This window comes from Eriocheir sinensis, unplaced genomic scaffold, assembly GCF_024679095.1.
Source record: "Eriocheir sinensis breed Jianghai 21 unplaced genomic scaffold, ASM2467909v1 Scaffold251, whole genome shotgun sequence".
NCBI lineage: Eukaryota > Metazoa > Arthropoda > Malacostraca > Decapoda > Varunidae > Eriocheir > Eriocheir sinensis.
The window spans coordinates 252164-274501 of NW_026111556.1; the positions used below are offsets into that span (position 1 = coordinate 252164).

Genomic DNA, 22338 nt, shown 5'->3' on the forward strand with positions numbered 1-22338 from the left:
CTGGCAAGAACCCGGATGTTGTGTGCGTGTGTGTGTGTGTGTGTGTGTGTGTGTGTGTGTGTGTGTGTGTGTGTGTGTGTTATATTTCCATCACACTCGACTCATGCATTAAACAAAGGAGGAGGAGCAGGAGGAGGAGGAGGAGGAGGAGGAGGAGGAGGAGGAGGAAGAGAGGGACGAGGAACGGAAAGGAAGGGAAAGATAAAGGTGATGAAAATGAATAAACAACAAGAGGAGGAGGAGGAGGAGGAGGTGGAGGAGGAGGAGGAGAACGAGGACGAGGAAAGGGAGGAGGGGGAAGGAGGGAAGGAGGAAGGAGGAGTAGGAGAGGGGGGTCAGGGGGGGGAGGGGGGGGGCGCTGGGAGCATGACATCCTAGAATAACACGAAGCACTCAACGTGACGCAAACACGGCGGCGAGAAAGCGTCATAGGTTGCCAAGGGAACACACATATCCTCCTCCTCCTCCCCCCCCTCCTCCTCCTCCTCCTCCTCCTCCTCCTCCTCCTCCTCCTGTTCTCCTTCTCCATGGCCCTTCACTGTATCTTCCTTCCTTCCTTCCTTCCTACTTGCTTGCCAGTTTTGAATTTCATGTTTTGTCTTTCTTTTTATTTATTGCTCTTTATTTTTAGTCTTTCAAGTTGCATTATAGTTGTGTGTGTGTGTGTGTGTGTGTGTGTGTGTGTGTGTGTGTGTGTGTGTGTGTGTGTGTGTTTGTTTTTGTGTGTTTCTCTCTCTCTCTCTCTCTCTCTCTCTCTCTCTCTCTCTCTCTCTCTCTCTCTCTCTCTCTCTCTCTCTCTCTCTCTCTCTCTCTCTCTCTCTCTGGCTCGCCCGCTCGCTCATTCTTGTCCTCGTCCTTGACCTTATTTTCCTCCTCCTCCTCCTCCTCCTCCTCCTCCTCGTCCCTTTCTTCCTCTTTTTTCACTTAAATAAATAAATAAATGAAATAAACACATGAAAAATAAAGCGCGATAATAATAATAATAATAATAATAATAATAATAAATAATAATAAACAGCAGGAACAACAACAACAACAGCAACAGCAACAACAATGAAGGCTGTGTCTGAGGTCAGCGGCGTCAGAGTGACAGGCGAGGAAATATACTGCACACACACACACACACACACACACACACACACACACACACACACACACACACACACACGTCCAGGCTTCCGCGTCTATTTGCTGTCCCTCGTTACGTCTTGTTTCCCCGCGCGTCACAAATATTAAATTCTTGTTTGACTTTACTCTCCTTTCCTCTCCCTTTTTTTTCAATTAAGTTTGTCGAGAGGAAAAATGATAACACTACATAACTTTATTCTTCTTTCCTCTCTTTATTTTTTATTTAGTGTGTCGAAGGGGAAAAATAATGAGGGAAGTAGAATGAAGGAATAAAAATGGAAAGCAAAATGAATAATAAAAAATAACACCACATGAGTTTAATCCCCTTTCCTTTTTTATTTAGTGTGTCGAAGGGGAAAAATAATGAGGGAAGTAGAATGAAAGAATAAAGATGGAACGCAAAATGAAAAATAAACAATAACACAACAGGACTTTAATCTCCTTTCCTCTTTTTTTTATTTAGTTTGTCGAAGGGGAAAAAATAAATAAGGTAAAGCAGAAAGAAAGCGTAAAGACAACACTACATAATGATAAAGACAGAAGGCAAAATGAAAAGTAAAAAATAACACTATATGGCTACTCTAATTTCCTATCCTCGCTATAGTTTGTTGAAAGGAAGAAAAAAATATGATGAAGCAGAATGAGAGATTACAGACGACGCTACATAATGCTAAATATTAAGGAAGACAAATTGTAAAGCAAAGAAATAACACCATGACTTTCTTCTCCTCTCCTCTCCTCAGCTTAGTTTGTCGAAAGGAAGAAAAAATAAGATGAAGCAGAATGAAAGACTAGAGACAAGAAGACGAAAAGGAAAAAAAGAAAAAAATGAGACGAAGATCAGCCATGACGCAAATTCCTCCCTCGCACCAGCACACAACACAACACAGCACAACACAGCACAACACAACACAGCACAACACAACACAACACAGCACAACACAACACAACACAACATAACACAAGACAACGCACACCTGACCTTCCGTGAACACATGACTCAGGAACACAAAAGAACGCGTGACTCAAGCAATCACTGCCAAGAACACACACACACACACACACACACACACACACACACACACACACACATGAAAAAAAAAAAAAAAACATGTGACTCAGCTGGAATTCCACTCGTACCCTCACACACACACACACACACACACACACACACACACACACACACACACACACACACACACACACACACACACACACACACACACACACGTGATTTTCAGCCTTACGTACACACATTGATCTTATAAAACACATCCCCTTAAGAAGAAAGAAATCACGGACAAGCACATTAAAGACCCACACACGACATGTAACCGATATGCCGTCCAACTTACTAGTGCAAGAGTGTAACAGTATATTCGCTCTTTCACCCCTCAGCCTAATATATCTAAAACAGCCTTTTCTCCTTCCAATGACTTTTTCAAGAGAACAGTAGCAAGACATTATAACGAAAGTAGACAACTCTATGGTACCTCCTGTTTCCCTTGTATATAAGAGAAAAAAGTATGTGTAGTTTTTCTCCTAACCTGCCGCCTTTTTACTTGTCTAGACAGCAAACTAGCTCTACATCAAGCTGTACTTAAGCCATGAATGTGACAAACAACATATGAGAGCCCGACTTATTTCCATTGTGGCCTTCAGAATCATTTGCAGTGAGAGCCGAGAGCGCGTGAGAAAACAGGCCCACATAAAAATCCAAGGTGGGGGCCGTGATACTTAGAAATACATAGGCCTACATAGGAAAAACAGATACCAGAGGAGTCATCGCCATGGTATTCTTTTCGTTTTTAGTACTCACCCAACTCCTTGAGCTTGTCGGGCTTGGTCACGGGGTCGTCACAGCAGGGGAAGTTTCCGACGGTGTAGAAGCAGAGTTTCTTGTTGAGATAGAGGAAGAGGACGAAGAGGAACACCACAAAGGCAGCGACGGCCCCGAGGAACGCTGTGGCTTCCACCGGCACTGCGGGAGGAGGAGGAGGTGGATGTGAGTGGAGGAGGAAGTGGAGGTAAGTGGAGGAGGATGATGAGGAGGAGGAAAGGGAAATAGAGGAAATAGAAGTAAAAATAAGGAAACAAGAAAAAAATAGTTGCATATAAAAGGATGAAGAAGAGGAGGAGGAGAGGAGGAGGAGGAGGAGGAGGAGGAAGAAGAGAAGGAGAAAGAGCAGCATATGAAGGCCAATGAGAGCAAGGGAGGACAGTAATAAAAGAACAAACAACTAATAAATTTAATCTCTCTCTCTCTCTCTCTCTCTCTCTCTCTCTCTCTCTCTCTCTCTCTCTCTCTCTCTCTCTCTCTCTCTCTCTCTCTCTCTCTCTCTCTCTCTCTCTCTCTCTTCCCTCTTTCCCTCTTCCTCCACTTCACTCTTTTCCTCCTCCTATTTTCTTTCCACTCCCTTCCCTTCCTTCCTCCTTCCACTTCGTCCTTCCTCTCCTTCTTTCCTCCCAACTTTATTTTTTTCTTCTTCCTACACTTCGTTCTCTTTCCTCACTCTCTTTTTTTCCTATCTTATTTTTCACCTCTTTTTCATCCTCTCATTTTCATTTCTCTTTTTCTCTTACGTTCTATTTCTTCCCTTAGTTTCAACCATCGCCCCTCCATTTCTTTTCCATCTTCTCTTCTTTCCTTTTATATTCTCTCTAATTCTCTTTCTTTCCCTCCTCTTTGCGCCTCCCATTTCCCATTTTCCTTTTAAAACTTCCCTTACTTTCTTACTTTCCCTTCCCATCTTCTACATTACTTTAATACAATATCTCTCTCTCTCTCCGTCTCTTATCCTTTTCTCTCTACCTCACGACCTTTCTCTCTCTCCTTCTTTCCTTCTATTTCTGTTTTACTCTCCTTTTTTCCTATTCCCTGATGCATTCCTTTATTATCTCGTTCCGCTGTTCCTTAATGCTATCCAGTCCTCCTCTTTCTCTGTTTTCTTTTTCCCTTCCTCTCCATTTATTATTTCTTTTCTTTCTTTCTTTCTTTACTCTTCCTATATTTGTCTCCCTGTGGCTGCTTCACCATTTTTTTTCTTTCTTTTACTTTTCTGTTTGTGTGATCCATTTACTTTCCTTTTCATCCTAATTTCCTTTCACTTTTCATATTTTTTTAACTGTTTTCACTTTCTTTAACCTCTTTCCTTTTTTAGCTCCTTTCCTAGCCGTGTTTTATGGCCTTCTCTCTCTCTCTCTCTCTCTCTCTCTCTCTCTCTCTCTCTCTCTCTCTCTCTCTCATTAAAATTTCATTCCTCAATCACTCGTGTTCCTTCTTTTAAGCGTCCTCCTTCCAGTCCTCTTTTATTTGGAGGAGGAGGAGGAGGAGGAGGAGGAGGAGGAGGAGGAGGAGGAGGAATTGAATATTTTGATTGCTTGTCTATTTCTATTTTTTCTCGACGTCATTTTTATTATTATTATTATTATTATTATTATTATTATTATTATTATTATTATCATTATTATTATTCACATATAAATATAATCACTAAGTACGTTCATCTCTCCTTGTTCTTATCCTCCTCTTCCTCTTTTCTCATTTCCTCTTCCTCTTCCTCCTCCCTGCCCTTCATCCTCGTCCTCTTCCTGAACGAACTACTCTACCTCGTTTCCATTCCTCTTGTCTTCCTCCTCCTTCTCTTATAATAGAACCATCATCACTTTCCGCACTTTTTCTCCTCCTCCTCCTCCTCCTCTTCCTCCTAACACAATTTCCCCGCCTGATACCACTTTCCATCTTCTCTGCAATTCCTCCTTCGCGATGCACTTTGTCGCCTTCATTCCAGTCCGCAGAGTCGCCATCCATCCATAGGAGGAGGAGGAGGAGGAGGAGGAGGAGGAGGAGGAGGTTTCTATTATTTCTGTTGTTATTCCATTTCTTTCGTTTATTATTTGTACTTTCCGTTTTTCGTTTAGTATCCCCCTCTCTCTCTCTCTCTCTCTCTCTCTCTCTCTCTCTCTCTCTCTCTCTCTCTCTCTCTCTCTCTCTCTCTCTCTCTGTGTGTGTGTGTGTGTGTGTGTGTGTGTGTGTGTGTGTGTTCTTTTCCTTGTATCTTTTTTTTTTCTATAATCAAAGTCTTCCTTCCTCTCCCCTCCTCCTCCTCCTCCTCCTCCTCCTCCTCCTCCTCCTCCTCCTCCTCCTCCTCCTCCTCCTCTAAATATAGTCTGATGCTAAGGATGAGTTGTAAAAGGTCCTATCGATTCTCCTCCCCCGCCGCCTTCCTTCCTTCCTTCCTTCCTTCCTCTCTCTCTCTCTCTCTCTCTCTCTCTCTCTCTCTCTCTCTCTCTCTCTCTCTCTCTCTCTCTCTCTCTCTCTCTCTCTCTCTCTCTCTCTCTCTCTCTCTCTCTCTGCAGTGGACACGTTTCTATCAGTTGTTATCTTTTTTTTTATTTCTTCCCGTTTTCTTTTTCCTCCGTTTCTCCGTTTTTCGAATCCTGTCGTTTTTTTTTTTTTTTGTTACTCAATTCTCTTTTTTTTTATCATATCTCTTTTTTTCGTTTCCTCTCAATTCCCTTTTCGCTTTTTTTCCTCTATTACTCTGTTCCTTTTTCGCTCCCTCTTTTCAATTTCTATTTTTTTATTCGCTTCTTTTCCTCTATTCCATTTTCGCTTCTTTCCCTCTCTTCCTCCTTTCCTTTTTTCGCTTACTTCCCTCTCTTCCTCTTTTCCTTTTCTCGCTTCCTTTCCTCTCTTCCTCTATTCCTTTTTCGCTTCCTTTCCTCTCTTCCTCTATTCCTTTTTCGCTTCCTTTCCTATTTCTCTATTCTTCGTTTCTCCGTTTTTCGTATCATGTCCATTTCTATTAATCGATTCTCTTTTTTTTTCATATTCCATTTTCTCTTTCCTCTCCATTCTCCGTTTTTCGCTGTCGTTGTTTTTTTCTTCCTCAAATTTCACTGACAGGGAAGGGAAGTGTACAGACGGAGTGACTCAGGAGGCCCCTCAAGTGGTTACAAGGTCGAGCTATATGGAGACGTAACGGTAACACTATACAAGCCCCTTCTTATCTAAGCTTCGAAGGGTGACTGAAGAGTTCAGAGTCAGCAGGTGTTTTTATCGGTCCTTCCCTGCGCCCGGAATAGAAGGGAAGGGTTTGGGTTTGGGCTTATCTGTGTTGGCTTCGTGCGCTGGAGACTCTTCGCGGAATACTAAAATGTTTCGCTGATGTGTGTTCGCGGAATGTTGTGGTTCTTGCTTTTAAAACTCTACGGGGATTGCAAGATTGTTTCAGTACTTAGGGCATTAGAATATAAGAACATAAGAACGTAAGGAGTCTGCAAGAGGCCGGTTGGCCTATACATGGCAGCTCCTGTACACTCAACCCCACCTTACCTCACCAGCCATGGCTTTATCTAACCTCTTCTTGAATGTATCTATGGTATTGGCACCCACAACATGGCTCCCAAGCCTGTTCCATTGTGATATCAAGTTTGTTGTGTGTGTGTGTGTGTGTGTGTGTGTGTGTGTGTGTGTGTGTGTGTGTGTGTGTGTGTGTGTGTGTGTGTGTGTGTGTGTGTGTGTGTGTGTGTGTGTGTGTGTGTGTGTGTGTGTGCGTGTGTTTTAAGGAGGATGCGAGGCTCAGGGGTCCGGTACAAGGATGCTTAACGTCACTTCACTTGGAACTTCCCCCTTTCCCCTTCCCGCTGTATCATTGCATCTCTCTCTCTCTCTCTCTCTCTCTCTCTCTCTCTCTCTCTCTCTCTCTCTCTCTCTCTCTCTCTCTCTCTCTCTCTCTCTCTCTCTCTCTCTGTTTTTTCTCCTTCCTTTCTCTCATTTCCTTGCATTTCTTTGCCTCGTTCCTTCTCCTAGCTGTGTTTTTATTCATCTTTCACCCTCATCTTACTCATCACACTCACTATATTCTTTTCCCTCTCCTCCCGTCCTACCAATGAAGAGTTATAAAGACTACGTGTAGGAACAGACGACATAATTGCTCTTTCGCATAGTACACTGGTAGAGGTTCTGTTCGTCCCAAACTACTTTTTTAGCTGGAGTGTTTCAAAGTCCATTTCGTAATGTGTGTTCTTCCAATTGCTGCGATTTGCTCTTTGTTAGGAAGCTCTGTGACATGGTCGGAAGGGTAAGAGGAAAATTATCTGTATCTATCTATCTATCTATCTATCTATAATGGGGACATACGCTGTAGCTGCTCGCTGAAGTTAGGGTTGATTGAAGGTCTGGGGTCGCTTCCCGCATCAGGAGAGTCACTACATTGTGCGTGGCGGGTAACGGTAACACGGGGCCAGGATCTAACCTTCCTCACTCAACCTCCTTCCCTCTACCGTCCACAAGTCTTCCTCCCTTTCTCAAGTCTTCCTCACTCTCCCTCCTTCCCTCTACCCTTCCCAAGTCTTCCTCACTCTCTCCCTTTCTCAAGTCTTCCTCACTCTCTCCCTTTCTCAAGTCTTCCTCACTCTCCCTCCTTCCCTCTACCCTCCCCAAGTCATCTTCACTCTCTCCCTTTCTCAAGTCTTCCTCACTAGTACTAAGATATGTGGTTTGACTTGCATATTCTTAGATTGCAGTGTTCCTTTTTAAACTCTACGGGGATTGCAAGATTATTTCAGTACCTAGCGCACTGTAAGCTTCTTTTGAATTACTAGTGCAAAGATATGTGGTTTGACTTGCATGTTCTTAGATTGCTGTTACTTGTAAAACTCTACGGAAATTGCAAGACTGTTTCAGTTATCAGCGAATTGTAACCTTGTTCTGAAATACTACTACCGAGATATTTGGTTTGACTTGTATGATCTCAGTGTTTTGTCCCTTTTTAAACTCTACGGAAATTACAAGAAAGTTTCAGCTCTTAGCGGATTGTAGTCTTGTTCTGAAGTAGTACTGAAATAATTGGTTGGGCTATGTTTTCAAATTGCTGTTTCTTTTGAAGGGAATGATCAGTTTGCCTCTGTTCTAAGTGCATTATGATCACTTCAGAATATATAAAATCTCAGCTTGTATTTCTCTTAAAAAAAGCATTTCTATTCAGCTTTTCTCCGTCCGTAGTGCCTTTCTGTCCTCCCCCACAAAAATACTACAATGTTTTGCTTGCCTGGCTCCTAAGAATATTATAATCCTTCCCAAAAATAACGCGGTGCTCCATGTGCCCGCGTTCCAAGAATACCACATCAATACTCGTTCTCGGAAGTTGCACACCTCAGCAGGAACCGCACCGGGCAAGCACAGATTAGGCGGACTGCATCTAGTAAACCCCGAGCAATATATATTTAAGGCATTGACTGTACTGCTCTCAGAAACGTAATAATGTAGAATACAATCATATAATTAACACACACACACACACACACACACACACACACACACACACACACACACACACACACAAAGCAGAAAACACTAGATACCTTTTGGTCCATGCAGTTATCAAGACCGAAGGAAACTGATCGCTTTGCTTAGTAAGTTTGTGTCTTTTATAAAAATACTTGCTTGATATAAACAAATAAATTCAAATATATTTATCATACACCGTCCATTTTATAATCTCAAATAATTAATACTGCTTTGCTAATATCAATTCCACGAAGACAAGGTAAACTACCGTACTGAACTAATTTCCGCCAGAAGAAGAAAAAGAAGAAAAACAAAAACACGCAAAACTAATGTGCGCCAACAAGCTTCCGGGGCACCCCAAAGCCACGAGTCCCCGTCACTGCGACAACACACACACACACACACACACACACACACACACACACACACACACACACACTCAACACAATCAACTCTTTCATTCTCGTGGCAAAAACGTCGCTGTGTGTTTCCGTCGGAGTTCCTGATTGTTAACTTGACGAAAGGAAAACTGTTCGGGAAAGTAGTTTGACGTCGGGAAAGTAGTTTGACGTCGGGAAAGTAGTTTGACGTCGGGAAAGTAGTTTGACGTCGGGAAAGTTTGACGTCGGGAAAGTAGTTTGACGTCGGGAAAGTTTGACGTCGGGAAAGTTTGACGTCGGGAAAGTAGTTTGACGTCGGTAAAGTAGTTTGACGTCGGGAAAGTTTGACGTCGGGAAAGTAGTTTGACGTCGGGAAAGTTTGACGTCGGGAAAGTTTGACGTCGGGAAAGTTTGACGTCGGGAAAGTAGTTTGACGTCGGGAAAGTAGTTTGACGTCGGGAAAGTTTGACGTCGGGAAAGTAGTTTGACGTCGGGAAAGTTAGACGTCGGGAAAGTAGTTTGACGTCGGGAAAGTAGTTTGACGTCGGGAAAGTTTGACGTCGGGAAAGTACTTTGACGTCGGGAAAGTTAGACGTCGGGAAAGTAGTTTGACGTCGGGAAAGTAGTTTGACGTCGGGAAAGTAGTTTGATGTCGTAAAAAGAAACAGAAACTACAAAGAACTTCCACTTTCACGACGGTAATAAAACAAGGAACACAAAAAGAATAGCAATAATAACGATGCTAAAAAAAATCCATAATACCAAGATTACTGCTATTACTACTATTACTATTACTGACAATATTGCTGCTATTACCCTTGAGATAAATGATAATGGCAAATGATGATAACAGGAAGTAAAGTAATAGGAAGGTCAATCAAATGAAAAAACACAATATATGAACGACTTCCCACTTCTCTCTCTCTCTCTCTCTCTCTCTCTCTCTCTCTCTCTCTCTCTCTCTCTCTCTCTCTCTCTCTCTCTCTCTCTCTCTCTCTCTCTCTCTCTCTCTCTCTCTCCCTTTCCTTCTCCCTTTCCTTCTCTGTTTCCTTCTCCCTATCCTTCTATCACCCCTCCTATCACCCCTTCTATCTCTCCTTCTATCTCTCCTTCTATCTCTCCTTCTCCCTCTCCCTCTCTCTCTCCCTCTCTCTCTCCCTCTCCCTCTCCCTCTCCCTGTCGCTGTCCCTGTCCCTGTCTCTGTTCCTGTCTCTGTCCCTCTCCCTGTCCCTGTCGCTGTTTCTGTCGCTGTCTGTCTCTGTCTCTGTCTCTGTCTCTGTCTCTGTCCCTTTCCCCCTCTCCCTCTCTCTCTCTCTCTCTCTCTCTCTCTCTCTCTCTCTCTCTCTCTCTCACACACACACACACACACACACACACACACACACACACACACACACACACACACACACACTCTCTCTCTCTGTAGAAGGACTAAACAGCTTACCACTACGTCTTCCTTGGCCGGTATTTGAACCACTAAAAAGGCGGAGCTTAGGAGGAGGCGAGAAGGGCAAGGCACATAGACGAACACTCGGAGAAACGCACAAATGACACAAACAGACAAAGAAACAGAGGAAAAAAAACAGATCAGCATTTGTGCCATTGCCCTACTATGTTTTCATGTTCTCTCTCTCTCTCTCTCTCTCTCTCTCTCTCATTTTTAGGGCGAGAGAGAGAGAGTGAGAGAGAGAGAGAGAGAGAGAGAGAGAGAGAGAGAGAGAGAGAGAGAGAGAGAGAGAATCAATACACCTGCTTCCCAAACAGCTGTGTGGCATCGGCTTCCGCTTACATACACACGCACACACGCACACGCACACACACACAAATACAGACACACACACACACATTTAAATCAAAATAATTCATGTCAGCAATAATTAAGTATATAAGGAGAGAGAGAGAGAGAGAGAGAGAGAGAGAGAGAGAGAATGAATGGGCAAAAGCTGGATGGAAGAGGAAAGAGACACAAGCTTCCTACCCTTTCTATCGAGGAGGAGGAGGAGGAGGAGGGAGAGGAAGATTTGGGTGAGGCGGATGGTAGGGAAGAAGGAAAGCTGAATGAGACAGGAGGGGAGGAGGAGGAGGACGACGACGAAGACGAGGAGCGGAAGGTGGGCGAGGAAGAGGAGGAGGAGGAGGAGGAGGAGGAGGAGGAGCAGGAAGAGGAGGAGAAGGAGGAGGAGGAGGATATAAGGTATGAATGAGGCCATTTTTTTTTTCGAAGGAAGGTTGGGGAGAGGGAAGAAAGAAGAGCGGAGGAGGAGGAGGAGGAGGAGAGAAGAACGGAGGAAAGGTGGACGGAAGGAGTAAAACCAATAGAAAACTAGCTAATGAACTCGGGAGGAAAAAGAGGAAAAGAAAATAAGACAAATTGAAAACGTGAAAAAAGGACAAGGTCGAAGAGAATTATTAAAGATGAAAGGAGGAGGAGGAAGAGGAGGAGGAGGAGGAGGAGGAGGAGGAGGAGGAAGTGGAGGAGGAGGCCAACGACTCCTCACGTCACTGCCTGGCTTTCCTCTCATCTTTTATGTGAGAGAGAGAGAGAGAGAGAGAGAGAGAGAGAGAGAGAGAGAGAGAAAGTGAAGAGATAGAAATTAGGGAAAACAACAAGCAAATTCCAATCAATAAAAAAAGCCTGGGAAATGGAAGGAAGGAAGGAAGGAAAATTGAATTGTGCGCAGCCGAAGAGGAGAAGAGAAAAAAATAAGGAAAATAAAGCTGTTGGGGAAAGAGAAGCAAAAGAGCGGAATGGAAAGGAAAAAAGGAAGAGAGAAGAAGAGGAGAAAATGAGAAGAGAATGGACGAAAGGCATATTAATGGAAGGAGGATCTAGAGCAGAGGAAGGAGGAGGAGGAGGAGGAAGAAGAAGAAGAGAAGGAGGAGGAGGAGGAGGAGGAGGAAAAAGAAGAGAAGGAGGAGGAGACGGAAAGAAAAAAAGGAAAAACGTGAAAAATCTAGAGGAAAACTTTGGAAGAGGAAGAAAAAACAAAACAAAAAAACAAAAACAAAAACAGGAGGCAAAGGAAGGAAAGAGAGAGAGAAAGAAAAATGGAAACAGGAAAAGAATAATGACGAAAACAAATGACAGTGCAATGGCATACTCTCTCTCTCTCTCTCTCTCTCTCTCTCTCTCTCTCTCTCTCTCTCTCTCTCTCTCTCTCTCTCTCTCTCTCTCTCTCTCTCAACGCAAATGGACGATTCTGAGTAACTGCAAAATAGCAAAAGATGGTCATTATTCACGCGAGGAGGAGGAGGAAGAGGAAGAGGAGGAGGAGGAGGAGGAGGAGGAGGAGGAGGTTAACTAGTCACCTTAACCTTAATTCCTTCAATGTAGGTCTAGGTGAATCAAGGCAGAAGATAGGCAGATACAGGAGGGAGGAGAGAAGGGAGGAAAGGGAGGGGAGGAAGACAGAAGAAATGAAAGATAAGGGAAAGGAAGAAAATGAGAGAAGGAAGGAAGGAAGGAATGGGGAGGGGGGGGGGAATTGGGAGGAGGAAAAAAAAGGAAAGGGGTGTGAAAATATAGGAAAGGGAAGAGCAAGGGAAGAAAATGAAAGGGAAAGGAAGAAGGAAAGGAGTGAGGAAAGTTGGAAGACAGAAAGATTAAGGATAGGAAAGGGAGGAGGAGAGAAGGAGAAGAAAATGTGAGGGAGGAAAGATACGAGAGAGGGGAGGAGGGAGTGCATGGGAAGGAAGAGAAGAGGTGGAGAAAGGAGGAAAAAATAAAGAAAATAAAAAATGGAGAAAAAAGGAGAAAGAGGGAAAAAGGGAAGAAAGAAAGGGAGGAAAGAGAGTAGAAGAAGGGGTCTGAAAATAAGGAAAAGGAGAAACAAACGGAAAAAGAGGGGAAACAGGAGGAAAGAAAGGGAGCAAAGGAGAAAGAAAGAGGGAGATGAAGAACAGGGAAAGAAGGAGGACAAGGGAGAGTGTAAGAAAAAATAAGAAAAGGAAAGAAGAGAGAGAGGAACAAGAGGAGAAAAATAGGAAACAGGAAGAAAGAAAGGAAGGAAAGGAGGAAGAAGGAGATTAAGAACAGGGAAGGGAGGAGAAAGGAGAGGAGGCGTGAAAGAATAAGAGAAGGAAGGAGAGAGAGGAATAAATAGGAGAGAGAGAGAGAGAGAGAGAACGGAGGAGAAAAAGTAAAAAATAAAGGAGGGAGGAAGGAGAAAAAGAGAAGAGAGGAGGAAAGGCAAAAAGGAAGGAAGAGAGAAATGAAGAAATAAATGTAGGAGGAGGAGGAGGAGGAGAAAGAAGAAGAGATAATAGAATGGAGGTGATAAGGAGGAGGAGGAGGAGGAGGAGGAAAAGGAGGAGGAGGAGGAGGAGGAGGGAGAGATGCAAAGAAGGGAGTGAGGGAGGGAGGGAGGGAGGGAGGAAGGGAGGGCATAAATGGCGAAGGAGGAATTGTAAATGAGGAATGGAAGAAGCAGGTGGAGGAAGGAGGGAGGAAGGATGGAGGGATGGGAAGGAGGGAGGGAGGGAAGCCAAGGACGAATGGAGGGAAGACTGATGGTACGGATTAAGATGAGGAGGAAAAGGGAGAGAGAAGGAGAGGAAAAAAAGGAGAGGAAGAAAAGAGGAGAGAGGAAGAAAAGAGAAGGGAGGAAATGAAGGAATGGGGAAGTATGGTAAAAGAAAGGGAGAAAGGAAGGAAAGTGTGCATAGAGATAACCTTTAATGACTGAGTTAATAAGAATACAATGATGATGATGATGATAATAATAATAATAATAATAAAGAAGAAAATAAGAAAACTAGCAAAACAATAAAAAACAACAACAATCAATGACAAACACGACTCAAAATCTATAACAATCAATCTCAGAAATTTAAAAAAAAGATAAAATTAGAAAAAAATAACTAAAAGAAAAAAAAAAGAAATTAAAAAAAGCTTCTGATAGCACGAAGACGAAACAAACAAACAAACGAACAAACAAACGAGAGCGAGCGAGAGCGAGAGAGAGAGAGAGAGAGAGAGAGAGAGAATCCTGGACAGTCGCCATAGATTAGATAAGAGAGACAGAGGAGGAGAAATAAGCAGGAATGGGGAAGAGGAAGTGGAGGAGGAGGAGGAGGAGGAGGAGGAGGAGGAGGAGGAGGAGGAGGAGGAGGAGGAGATAAAAGAGTGGGAGATGGAGATAGAGAGAATAGAAAAATAGCAGAAAATGTGTAACGAAAAGGAAGAGAAGAAGAGGATAAAAGCTAAGAGGAGGAGGAGGAGGAGGAGGAGGAGGAAGAGGAGGAAGAGAAGGAGGAGGAGGAGGAGGAGGAGGAGATAAAAGGTGAGAGAAAAACAAACAAGAAAATGATTAGGATGGGATGCAGATGGGGTCAGAAAAAGAGGACAAAGAGGAGAGAAAGAGAGGAGGAAAGAAGGGAAAGGAGGACAGGAGGAAAAGAAGGAGGAAAATTTGAGATGAAAAAATGGTGAAGAAAAGAAAGAAAGTCTGAAGGTGAAAGAAAAGGAGGAGATGAACAAAAATAAGGAGAAGGGAAAAAATAAAAATAAGTTGAAAAAAAGGAGGAAAGAAGAAAATGGAAAAGAAGAATGAAAGAATAGAGAGAAAAAGATCTTAGTGGAAAAAAGAAGTGAAGAAAAGGATGGATGTTTGGAGGTAAATGAAGAGGCAGAGGAGATAAACAGAAAGAAGAAGGAAAAAAGAAAAACAAGTTGAAAGAAAAGGAAAAGAAGGAAATGGAAAATAAGAATGAAGGAATAGAGAAAGAAAGGAAACTTGGTGGGTAAAGGAAAGGAGAGAAGAAAACATTGGGAAAAAAAATCAGAAAAAGAAAGATTGAATGTAAAAAGAAAATAACGAAGACAGAAGAAAGAAAGAAAAAAGAAAGTCTCGAGAAGAAGGGAATGGAGAATGAGGTCAAAGGAAGGACAAGGAAAGAGGGAAAGGAAAAAGTAAAAAGAAAAATTATAGAAGACCAGAAAAGGAAATAAAGAAAGAGAAGGAAAATGGGAGAAAAAGAAGAAGAATTAAGAAGGGAAGAAAAGAGGAAACATAAGGAAGAAAAAAAAAGGAAATAAGGAGAAAGAACGAAAGGAAGGAAAAGGAAGAATTAAAGGAGAGTATAAAAAGATGAAAAGACGAAAATAAGGAAGGAGGAAAATAATAGTAAAGAGTAAATAAAAGGAAATGTATTTAAAGAGGATAAGAAAAGAAGGAAGGAAGAAGAGAAGGAACGAGAGGACGCCGGTGAGAACAAGAAAAAGAGAAGAAAAGAAGAGGACAAGAAAAATAAGAGAAAGGAAGAAGAGGGAAAGAAAAAAAAGGAAAGAGAAAGAAACAGAGGAAGAAGAGGACAAGTAAAGAGGAGAAAAGCAGAAGAGAAGGAGGGAGAAGACGCCGGGAGGTAGAAGAGAGACAAGAGGAGAGGAAAAGACTTGAGGAGGAAGAGCTTGGAGTCAGTTGGCAGAGTTGAAGGTAAAACAGGAGGATCAGGGAGAAGCTTTTGTGTGAAGTTGTGATGGTCCGTCTGTGTCCCTTCTCTCTCTCTCTCTCTCTCTCTCTCTCTCTCTCTCTCTCTCTCTCTCAATATTATCCCATTATTTCCATGAGACAAAAAGAAAGAAAGAAAGAAAAAGGAAGGAAGGAAGGGATGAACGGAGATAGAAAGGAAGGAAGGAAGAATAAAGGAACAAAGAGAAAGAAACAGAGAAATAAAGGAAGGAAGGAAGGAAGGGAGAAAAGGATGAACGAAAGTAGGAAGGGAGGAAGGAAGAAAAAAGGAACAAAGAGAAAGAAACAGAGAAAGGAAGGAAGGAAGGAAGAAAGGGATGAACGAAAGGCAGGAAGGAAGAAAAAAAAGGAATAAGAGGAGAAAGAAAAGACGGAAGGAAGGAAGGAAGGAATTGGTGAACGAACGTAGGAAAGGGAGGGAGGGAAGGAAAATACAAAGAGAAAGAAAAAAAAACATCAGACACACACACACACACACACACACACACACACACACACACACACACACACACATACACGCACACAAACACTTTCACTCTCTGCCTTGAATAGCGTGAGTGAGTCAAGGTGAAGCAACGTGATTACGGGGAACTCACCTGAGGAAGGAGGGACAGGTAAAGGAGGAGGTAGCGCTCTCTCTCTCTCTCTCTCTCTCTCTCTCTCTCTCTCTCGCTCTCATCTTTTTCTTTCTTATACTTGAAAATAAATAACAGAAAGAAAGTGAAGAATACAAGCATTAAGAAGCACAGACAGACAGACAGAACGACAGACAGATAGACAGACAGAACGATAGATAGACGGAGAGACAGACAGACAGACAGACAGACGAACACACACACACACACACAAGTACTATGACAAACAAACTGGGAAGAGAAAAAAGAATACGTGAAATTTTATAAAGACAGACAGAGAGAGAAACTGCCTCATACACACACACACACACACACACACACACACACACACACACACACACACACACACAGACAAACACACACACAAACAAATAACAGGAAGATAAATAGAGACAAGACATGACAAGACAGAAACAACAACACACACACACACACACACACACACACACACACACACACACACACACACACACACACACAAACACACACACACACACAGTAAGTCACGTTCAAGCCTGAGTCTATGAGGAACCGGCGGCCCACAGAGACAACAAACCTCCCCCCTGTGTTGCCTTGATCCGGGAGGAGGAGGAGGAGGAGGAGGAGGAGGCAGGGGACAAGGAGGCGAGGAATAAAGACTGGAACGCTGAAGACCAAAACGATGAAGAAGTGAAAGACGAAGAAGAAAAAGAAGAAGAAGAAGAAGAAGAAAAAGAAGATAGAGTATATAAGATAGTAACAATGAGAACTAGAATAAGGAAAAGAATGGAAGAGGAAGAAATAGTTGATAGAAAATAGGAGAAGGCCGAAGACTTATGGGTGGGCAGAGTAGGGGAGGGACTGAAAGGGGAGGGGAAGAAAAGGGAGTAGAAAAGGGCCTTGGGGAGTGTAGGAAAGTCGAGAAGGTATAGGAGGAGGAAGAGGAGAGAAAGGGGAAGAGGAGGAAGAGAAGAAAGAGAGGTATAGGAGGAGGAAGTGGAAGGAAGGAAAGTGAGGAGAAGCTGGGGAGGAAAGGAAAGGGGAGGAAAGGAGAGGAAAAGGAAGGGGGGAAGTAAGGACGCAAAGAAAGGGAGGAAAGGGAATTCATGTGGGAGAAGGTTATATGAAGTCTCTCTCTCTCTCTCTCTCTCTCTCTCTCTCTCCCCTTCCCTTTCATTTTTGCTGCCTTCTTAGAATCGCAATCTCTCTCTCTCTCTCTCTCTCTCTCTCTCTCTCTCTCTCTCTCTCTCTCTCTCTCTCTCTCTCTCTCTCTCTCTCTCCTTTCTCTCTTTTGCTGCCTCTCTCTCTCTCTCTCTCTCTCTCTCTCTCTCTCTCTCTCTCTCTCTCTCTCTCTCTCTCTCTCTCTCTCTCTCTCTTTTTATATATTTATCTATCTGAGTTATGTCTGTGTATCTTATTCTCTCTCTCTCTCTCTCTCTCTCTCTCTCTCTCTCTCTCTCTCTCTCTCTCTCTCTCTCCATCTTGTTCTCTATTCTTCGCTTTTGTTTTTTTTATCTCTATTTTCTGTCTCTCTTTGCCTTTCATCTCGTTTTCCATTCCTCCCGTTTGGTTTCTTATAGTTTTGCTCTCTATCTCTTTCTCTTTCATCATTCACTCCATTCGTGTTTCCTGTTTCCCACCTGGTCCCTTCTATTCTTTTATCCTCCTCGTTCTCCCTCCATTTGCATTCCCTCTTCTTCAAATTTACTCCAACTTCATCGTCTTCTCCATTCCTCCTTTCATCCGATCTTCCTTCCCTCTGTTATCATTTTTCTTCACTGTTCTGGCATCGTATTGTATTTGTCTTCCTTCCTCCACTCACTCCTTCCTTCTTCATCAAACACTTCTTTATTCTTTTGTTCTGTATTTCCTTCTTTCGATAATTTATTTCGTGTTTTGCTATTTCATCTTCCTCCTCTTTCTTCTTTCGCTCATTCGTTTTGCTTCTCCGTCATTAAACACTATTTCCTTTTGTCCTATTTGTCCTATCTTCATAATTTCTTTCTTGTCCTTCTTTCTTTTTCTATCTTCTTTTTTCTACCATCTCTTGTTTTTTCTGCCTTCAAACACACTATCTTCTTTTTGTCCTATTTTCCTATCTTCAATTATTTCTTTCCTGTCCTGCCATTTCTTCTTTTTCTATCTTCTTTTCCTATCATTTCTTGTTTTTCTGCCTTCAAGCACTTAATCTTCTATTGTCCTATCTCTCCTCCCTTTATCGAGTTTTTTCCTGTCCCTGCTATTTCATCGTCTTTCGTCTTTATCTTCGTCCACTCGTCATGTTCTCTGCCCTCAAAAACTCTTCCATCTTTTGTCCAATCTTTCTACTCATCAATAATTTCTTTTCCGTCCTGAAACTCCATATTTCTATCCTCTTTCGCTGACTCCTCTTGATTCTCTAACGCCAAAAACTCTTCTTTTGCCGCACCTTTCTTTCTTTCTTTCTTTCTTCTTCTTTTTCTTCTTCTTCTTCTTTTCTTTTTCTTCGCCTTGCACTTCTTCACCGTCTTGGTTTCCTTTCCCACCATTTCACAACCTTTTCCCATTTTCTTTATCTATCCTCTTTCGCCTGCTCATCATGTTCCTCTGCCATCAAATTCTCCTTCTTCTTTTCTCCGTTTCCTCTCTAAATTGTGTTCCTCCTCTCCTCTTTTTTATTCTCGTTCCTCCTCCTCCTCAACTTTCCAAACTTTTCTCTCTCTGACTTATTTTCTCTAACTGTTTTCTTTCTCTCCTTACTTTTCCTCGCTTTTGTTTCCCTGGTCTTTTTCCCAAACTTTTTCTCTCTCTGACTTATTTTCTCTAACTGTCTTCTTTCTCTCCTTACTTTTCCTCGCTTTTGTTTCCTTGGTCTTTTTCCCAAACTTTTTCTCTCTTTGACTTATTTTCTCTAACTGTCTTCTTTCTCTCCTTTCCTTTTCCTCGCTTTTGTTTCCCTGGTCTTTTTCCCAAACTTTTTCGCCCTCGGGACATTTTCAATTATTTTCCTCCTCTATTTGTTACTGTTTACTTATTCCTCTGCTTTCTCTATCTAATTTCTTAACCTTTCTACTTGTTTCTCTTTCATCAAATGCTTCCCTTTCGTTGTTTTTCCTTCCTTGAATTGTCATATTTCTCCCTTCCTCTCTCTTCATTTTCTTTATTTTTCCTTCCTTCAATTGTCATATTTCTCCCTTCCTCTCTCTTTATTTTCTTTGTTTTTCCTTCCTTGAATTGTCACATTTCTCTCTTCTTCTCTTTTCATTTTCTTTGTTTTTCCTTCCTTCAATTGTCATATTTCTCCCTTCCTCTCTCTTCATTTTCTTTGTTTTTCCTTCCTTGAATTGTCACATTTCTCTCTTCTCTTTTCATTTTCTTTGTTTTTCCTTCCTTCAATTGTCATATTTCTCCCTTCCTCTCTTTTCATTTTCTTTGTTTTTCCTTCCTTCAATTGTCATATTTCTCCCTTCCTCTCTCTTCCCTTTCGTTGTTTTTCCTTCCTTGAATTGTCACATTTTTCTCTTCCTCTCTCTTCATTTTCTTTGTTTTTCCTTCCTTCAATTGTCATATTTCTCCCTTCCTCTCTCTTCATTTTCTTTATTTTCCTTCCTTCGATTGTCATATTTCTCCCTTTCTCTCTCTTCATTAATACAAATCTTCCCAAACACCTGATTTTTCTGTGTTGATTTTTAGGGGTTGAAATTATTAGTATTAAAAAACCTGCTTATCTAAACACCTAACTTTTGTGCCTCTATGTTCGTTTTATTATTTTTGACGTAAAACTTCTACACTTTAACCTAATGACCTTAATGACCGTAAATACCCTAAGAATCATTGTCTCATAAGTGCTGTAGATAACTGCCACAAGTCTTACGTTACTTTCCCGTTCAATTAGTTCCTCCTTCGATCCAATTCTTTCTCTCCTCCCCTTCCAAACTTTCTTTTACGAGCTTTTTCATTTTCCCCCCATTTTCCTTTCTCTTTTCTCCTTCTTTCCCACTTTCATTTTCATATATTTACACCGCCCCATTTTCCTTTCTCTTTTCTTCTCCTTTCCTACTTTCTTTTACACATATTTAAACTTTCGTCTCATTTTCCTTTCTCTTTTCTCTTCACCTCCATCCTACTTTTCCTCCTTTTCTCTCCTCCCAAACTTTCTCTCACTTTCTCCCTTCCATCCTTTTTTCAACCTTCACCTCACTTTTCCTTTCTCTCGTCTCCATCTCAACTTTCCTTTACAAACTTTTCATCTTCACCCTCATCCCTCCTTTCTTTCTTCCTCTCCTTGCTTTCCCAACTTTCCTTCACTTTCTTCCTTCATTTCCCTCTTTGCACATTCACCCCCTTCTCTCCTTTCCCTCCTCCTCACCCTCATTCTTTCTTTCTCTCCATCTCAACTTTCCTTTACAAGCTTTTCATCTGCTCCCCCATTTTTCCTTTTCTTTTTCCTCTCCTTCCTAGCATTCCCTCACAGACCTTCCCGGATCCGCTCCCTCCCTCCCCTCCCTCCTCTTCACCTGGGGCGGGACAGGTGGTCGGGGCGGACACTCATTAAACGCACCTGAGCTCACCTGTCGCCGCCTCGGGAGATCCTACACGTGACTTCCCACACGACGAGACGAAGGTAGTGCAGGTGACGAGGACAAAGAAGACAAAGGAGACAAAGAAGATAGAAATGAAGGAGGAGGAAGAGGAGAATGGTGATGATGATGATGAGGAGGAGGAGGAGGAAGAAAAGGGAAATAAAAAAAAGAGGTGATATTAATGATGCTGGCAGTTGAATAGGATGGCAATAGAGAGACGAATGAAGAAACAAACAAAAAAAAAATCAAAGAGAAGAACAGGATAAGTGAAATTGATATAAAATGACAATAAAAATCACAAAAAACAAAAACAAAACAAAAACAAACACCACCACCATCACTTTCACACACACACACACACACACACACACACACACACACACACACACACACACACACACAGCGGGTAACGACCTTGACTTTTACTGCGGCAAGCTAAGGTTCACACTTCGACGGGAAAGGTTACTACTCCCCCCTCCCCCCCCCACCACCATGAAGGAAGAAGAACGGGGAGTGGGGAGGAGGAGGAGGAGGAGGAGAAAGAGGAGGAGGAGGAGGAGGTGTGGCATGTCCCCGAAGTGCCCAATGATCAGTCACTATAGGAAGCTCAGAACTCTTTCCTGGAGGGTGCTGGCTGGTGAGGACGAGTCGAGCACGTGACCGGAGCGTGGGTGAGTGGACATGGGTGATTGACAAGCGCACGGCCTTCCTCACACCTTCAAACTTCACCTTTAAATTTCTCTTCACAAGCCTACCCGTGCATCCCAAATCCTCCTCCTCCTCCTCCTCTTCTTCCTCCTCCTCCTCCTTCTCCTCCTCACATGCTACTCTTCTTTCCCCCTTGAAACTATGGCACCCTCTCTTCCCCTCTTTCCCTCGTCACTCCCCTTCCCTTCCTCACTAACTAGGTCGACGCCAAACCCTTCCTCTTTTCCTCCCTCCCTCTCTCGCTCTCTCCCTTCCTCCCTTCTTTCCTTGCCCCTTCCTAGAAATTATCCCCTCCCTTCCAAGCCCCCTCCTCCCCTCCCCTTCCAGCTACTTAAATGTCTCTTGCTTCCCTCCTCTCCCCTTAACAGACTAATTCTCTCTCTCTCTCTCTCTCTCTCTCTCTCTCTCTCTCTCTCTCTCTCTCTCTCTCTCTCTCTCTCTCTCTCTCTCTCTCTCTCTCTCTCTCTCTCTCTCTCGCAACACATGAATACCTTAAGAAGCCACACACACACACACTCACACACACAGAGAGAGAGAGAGAGAGAGAGAGAGAGAGAGAGAGAGAGAGAGAGAGAGTATGTGGGTGGCGGCTAAAAGGGACTAATTGATAAGCGGCTAAAATTAAACATCGATTTTCATAGTTATTTATATTTTAGGTTCGATGACGTACTCAGAGGCAGACCCAAAATTAGGAAAGAGAAGAAAAATGAATACAAAAGAAGAAAATTATGAATGGAAATAGACAAATAGAGAGGAATAACAGAACAAAATTAACGAAAACTACATCATAAAATGGACACAAGTAAATGGGCCTAAGGGAAATAATGGAAAAATCAATAGTGCGTTTAAATGTGACTAAGACGAACATGTGTGAATGGGTTTGAACGACGTAATGGCAGAGAGAATGGATCATAATTTCTGCTAGTACTATAAAAAAAATAATGGGCATAGTAAAAACAAATGAGTAAAAATAATAATGAGTTTGAAATGCAACTGGGATGAAAATTTATTGTGATGAGCCTATTTGTAGCCTGTAGTGAGTCTATTTGTTAATTGAAAGAGAATTGCAGCTAGTACTATAAAAAAAAATGGGCAGAGCAAAAATATATGACAGTAAAAATAATAATGAGTTTGAAATGCAACTGGGATGAAAATTTATTGTAATGAGCCTATTTGTAGCCT

The 22338-nt window shown here is 42.4% G+C and overlaps 1 protein-coding gene across 4 annotated transcripts in view; it reads right to left on the reverse strand.

The window, feature by feature from the left end:
* LOC126991207 (synaptotagmin-14-like) overlaps positions 1-22338 on the reverse strand; it is a 62341-nt gene that overhangs the window by 21274 nt on the left and 18729 nt on the right. For all 4 annotated transcript variants that reach the window (XM_050849981.1, XM_050849982.1, XM_050849983.1 and 1 more), the window contains exon 2: positions 2948-3109. In XM_050849981.1, the coding sequence (XP_050705938.1) occupies positions 2948-3109 (162 nt within the window). The remainder of the gene's footprint in view (positions 1-2947; positions 3110-22338) is intronic.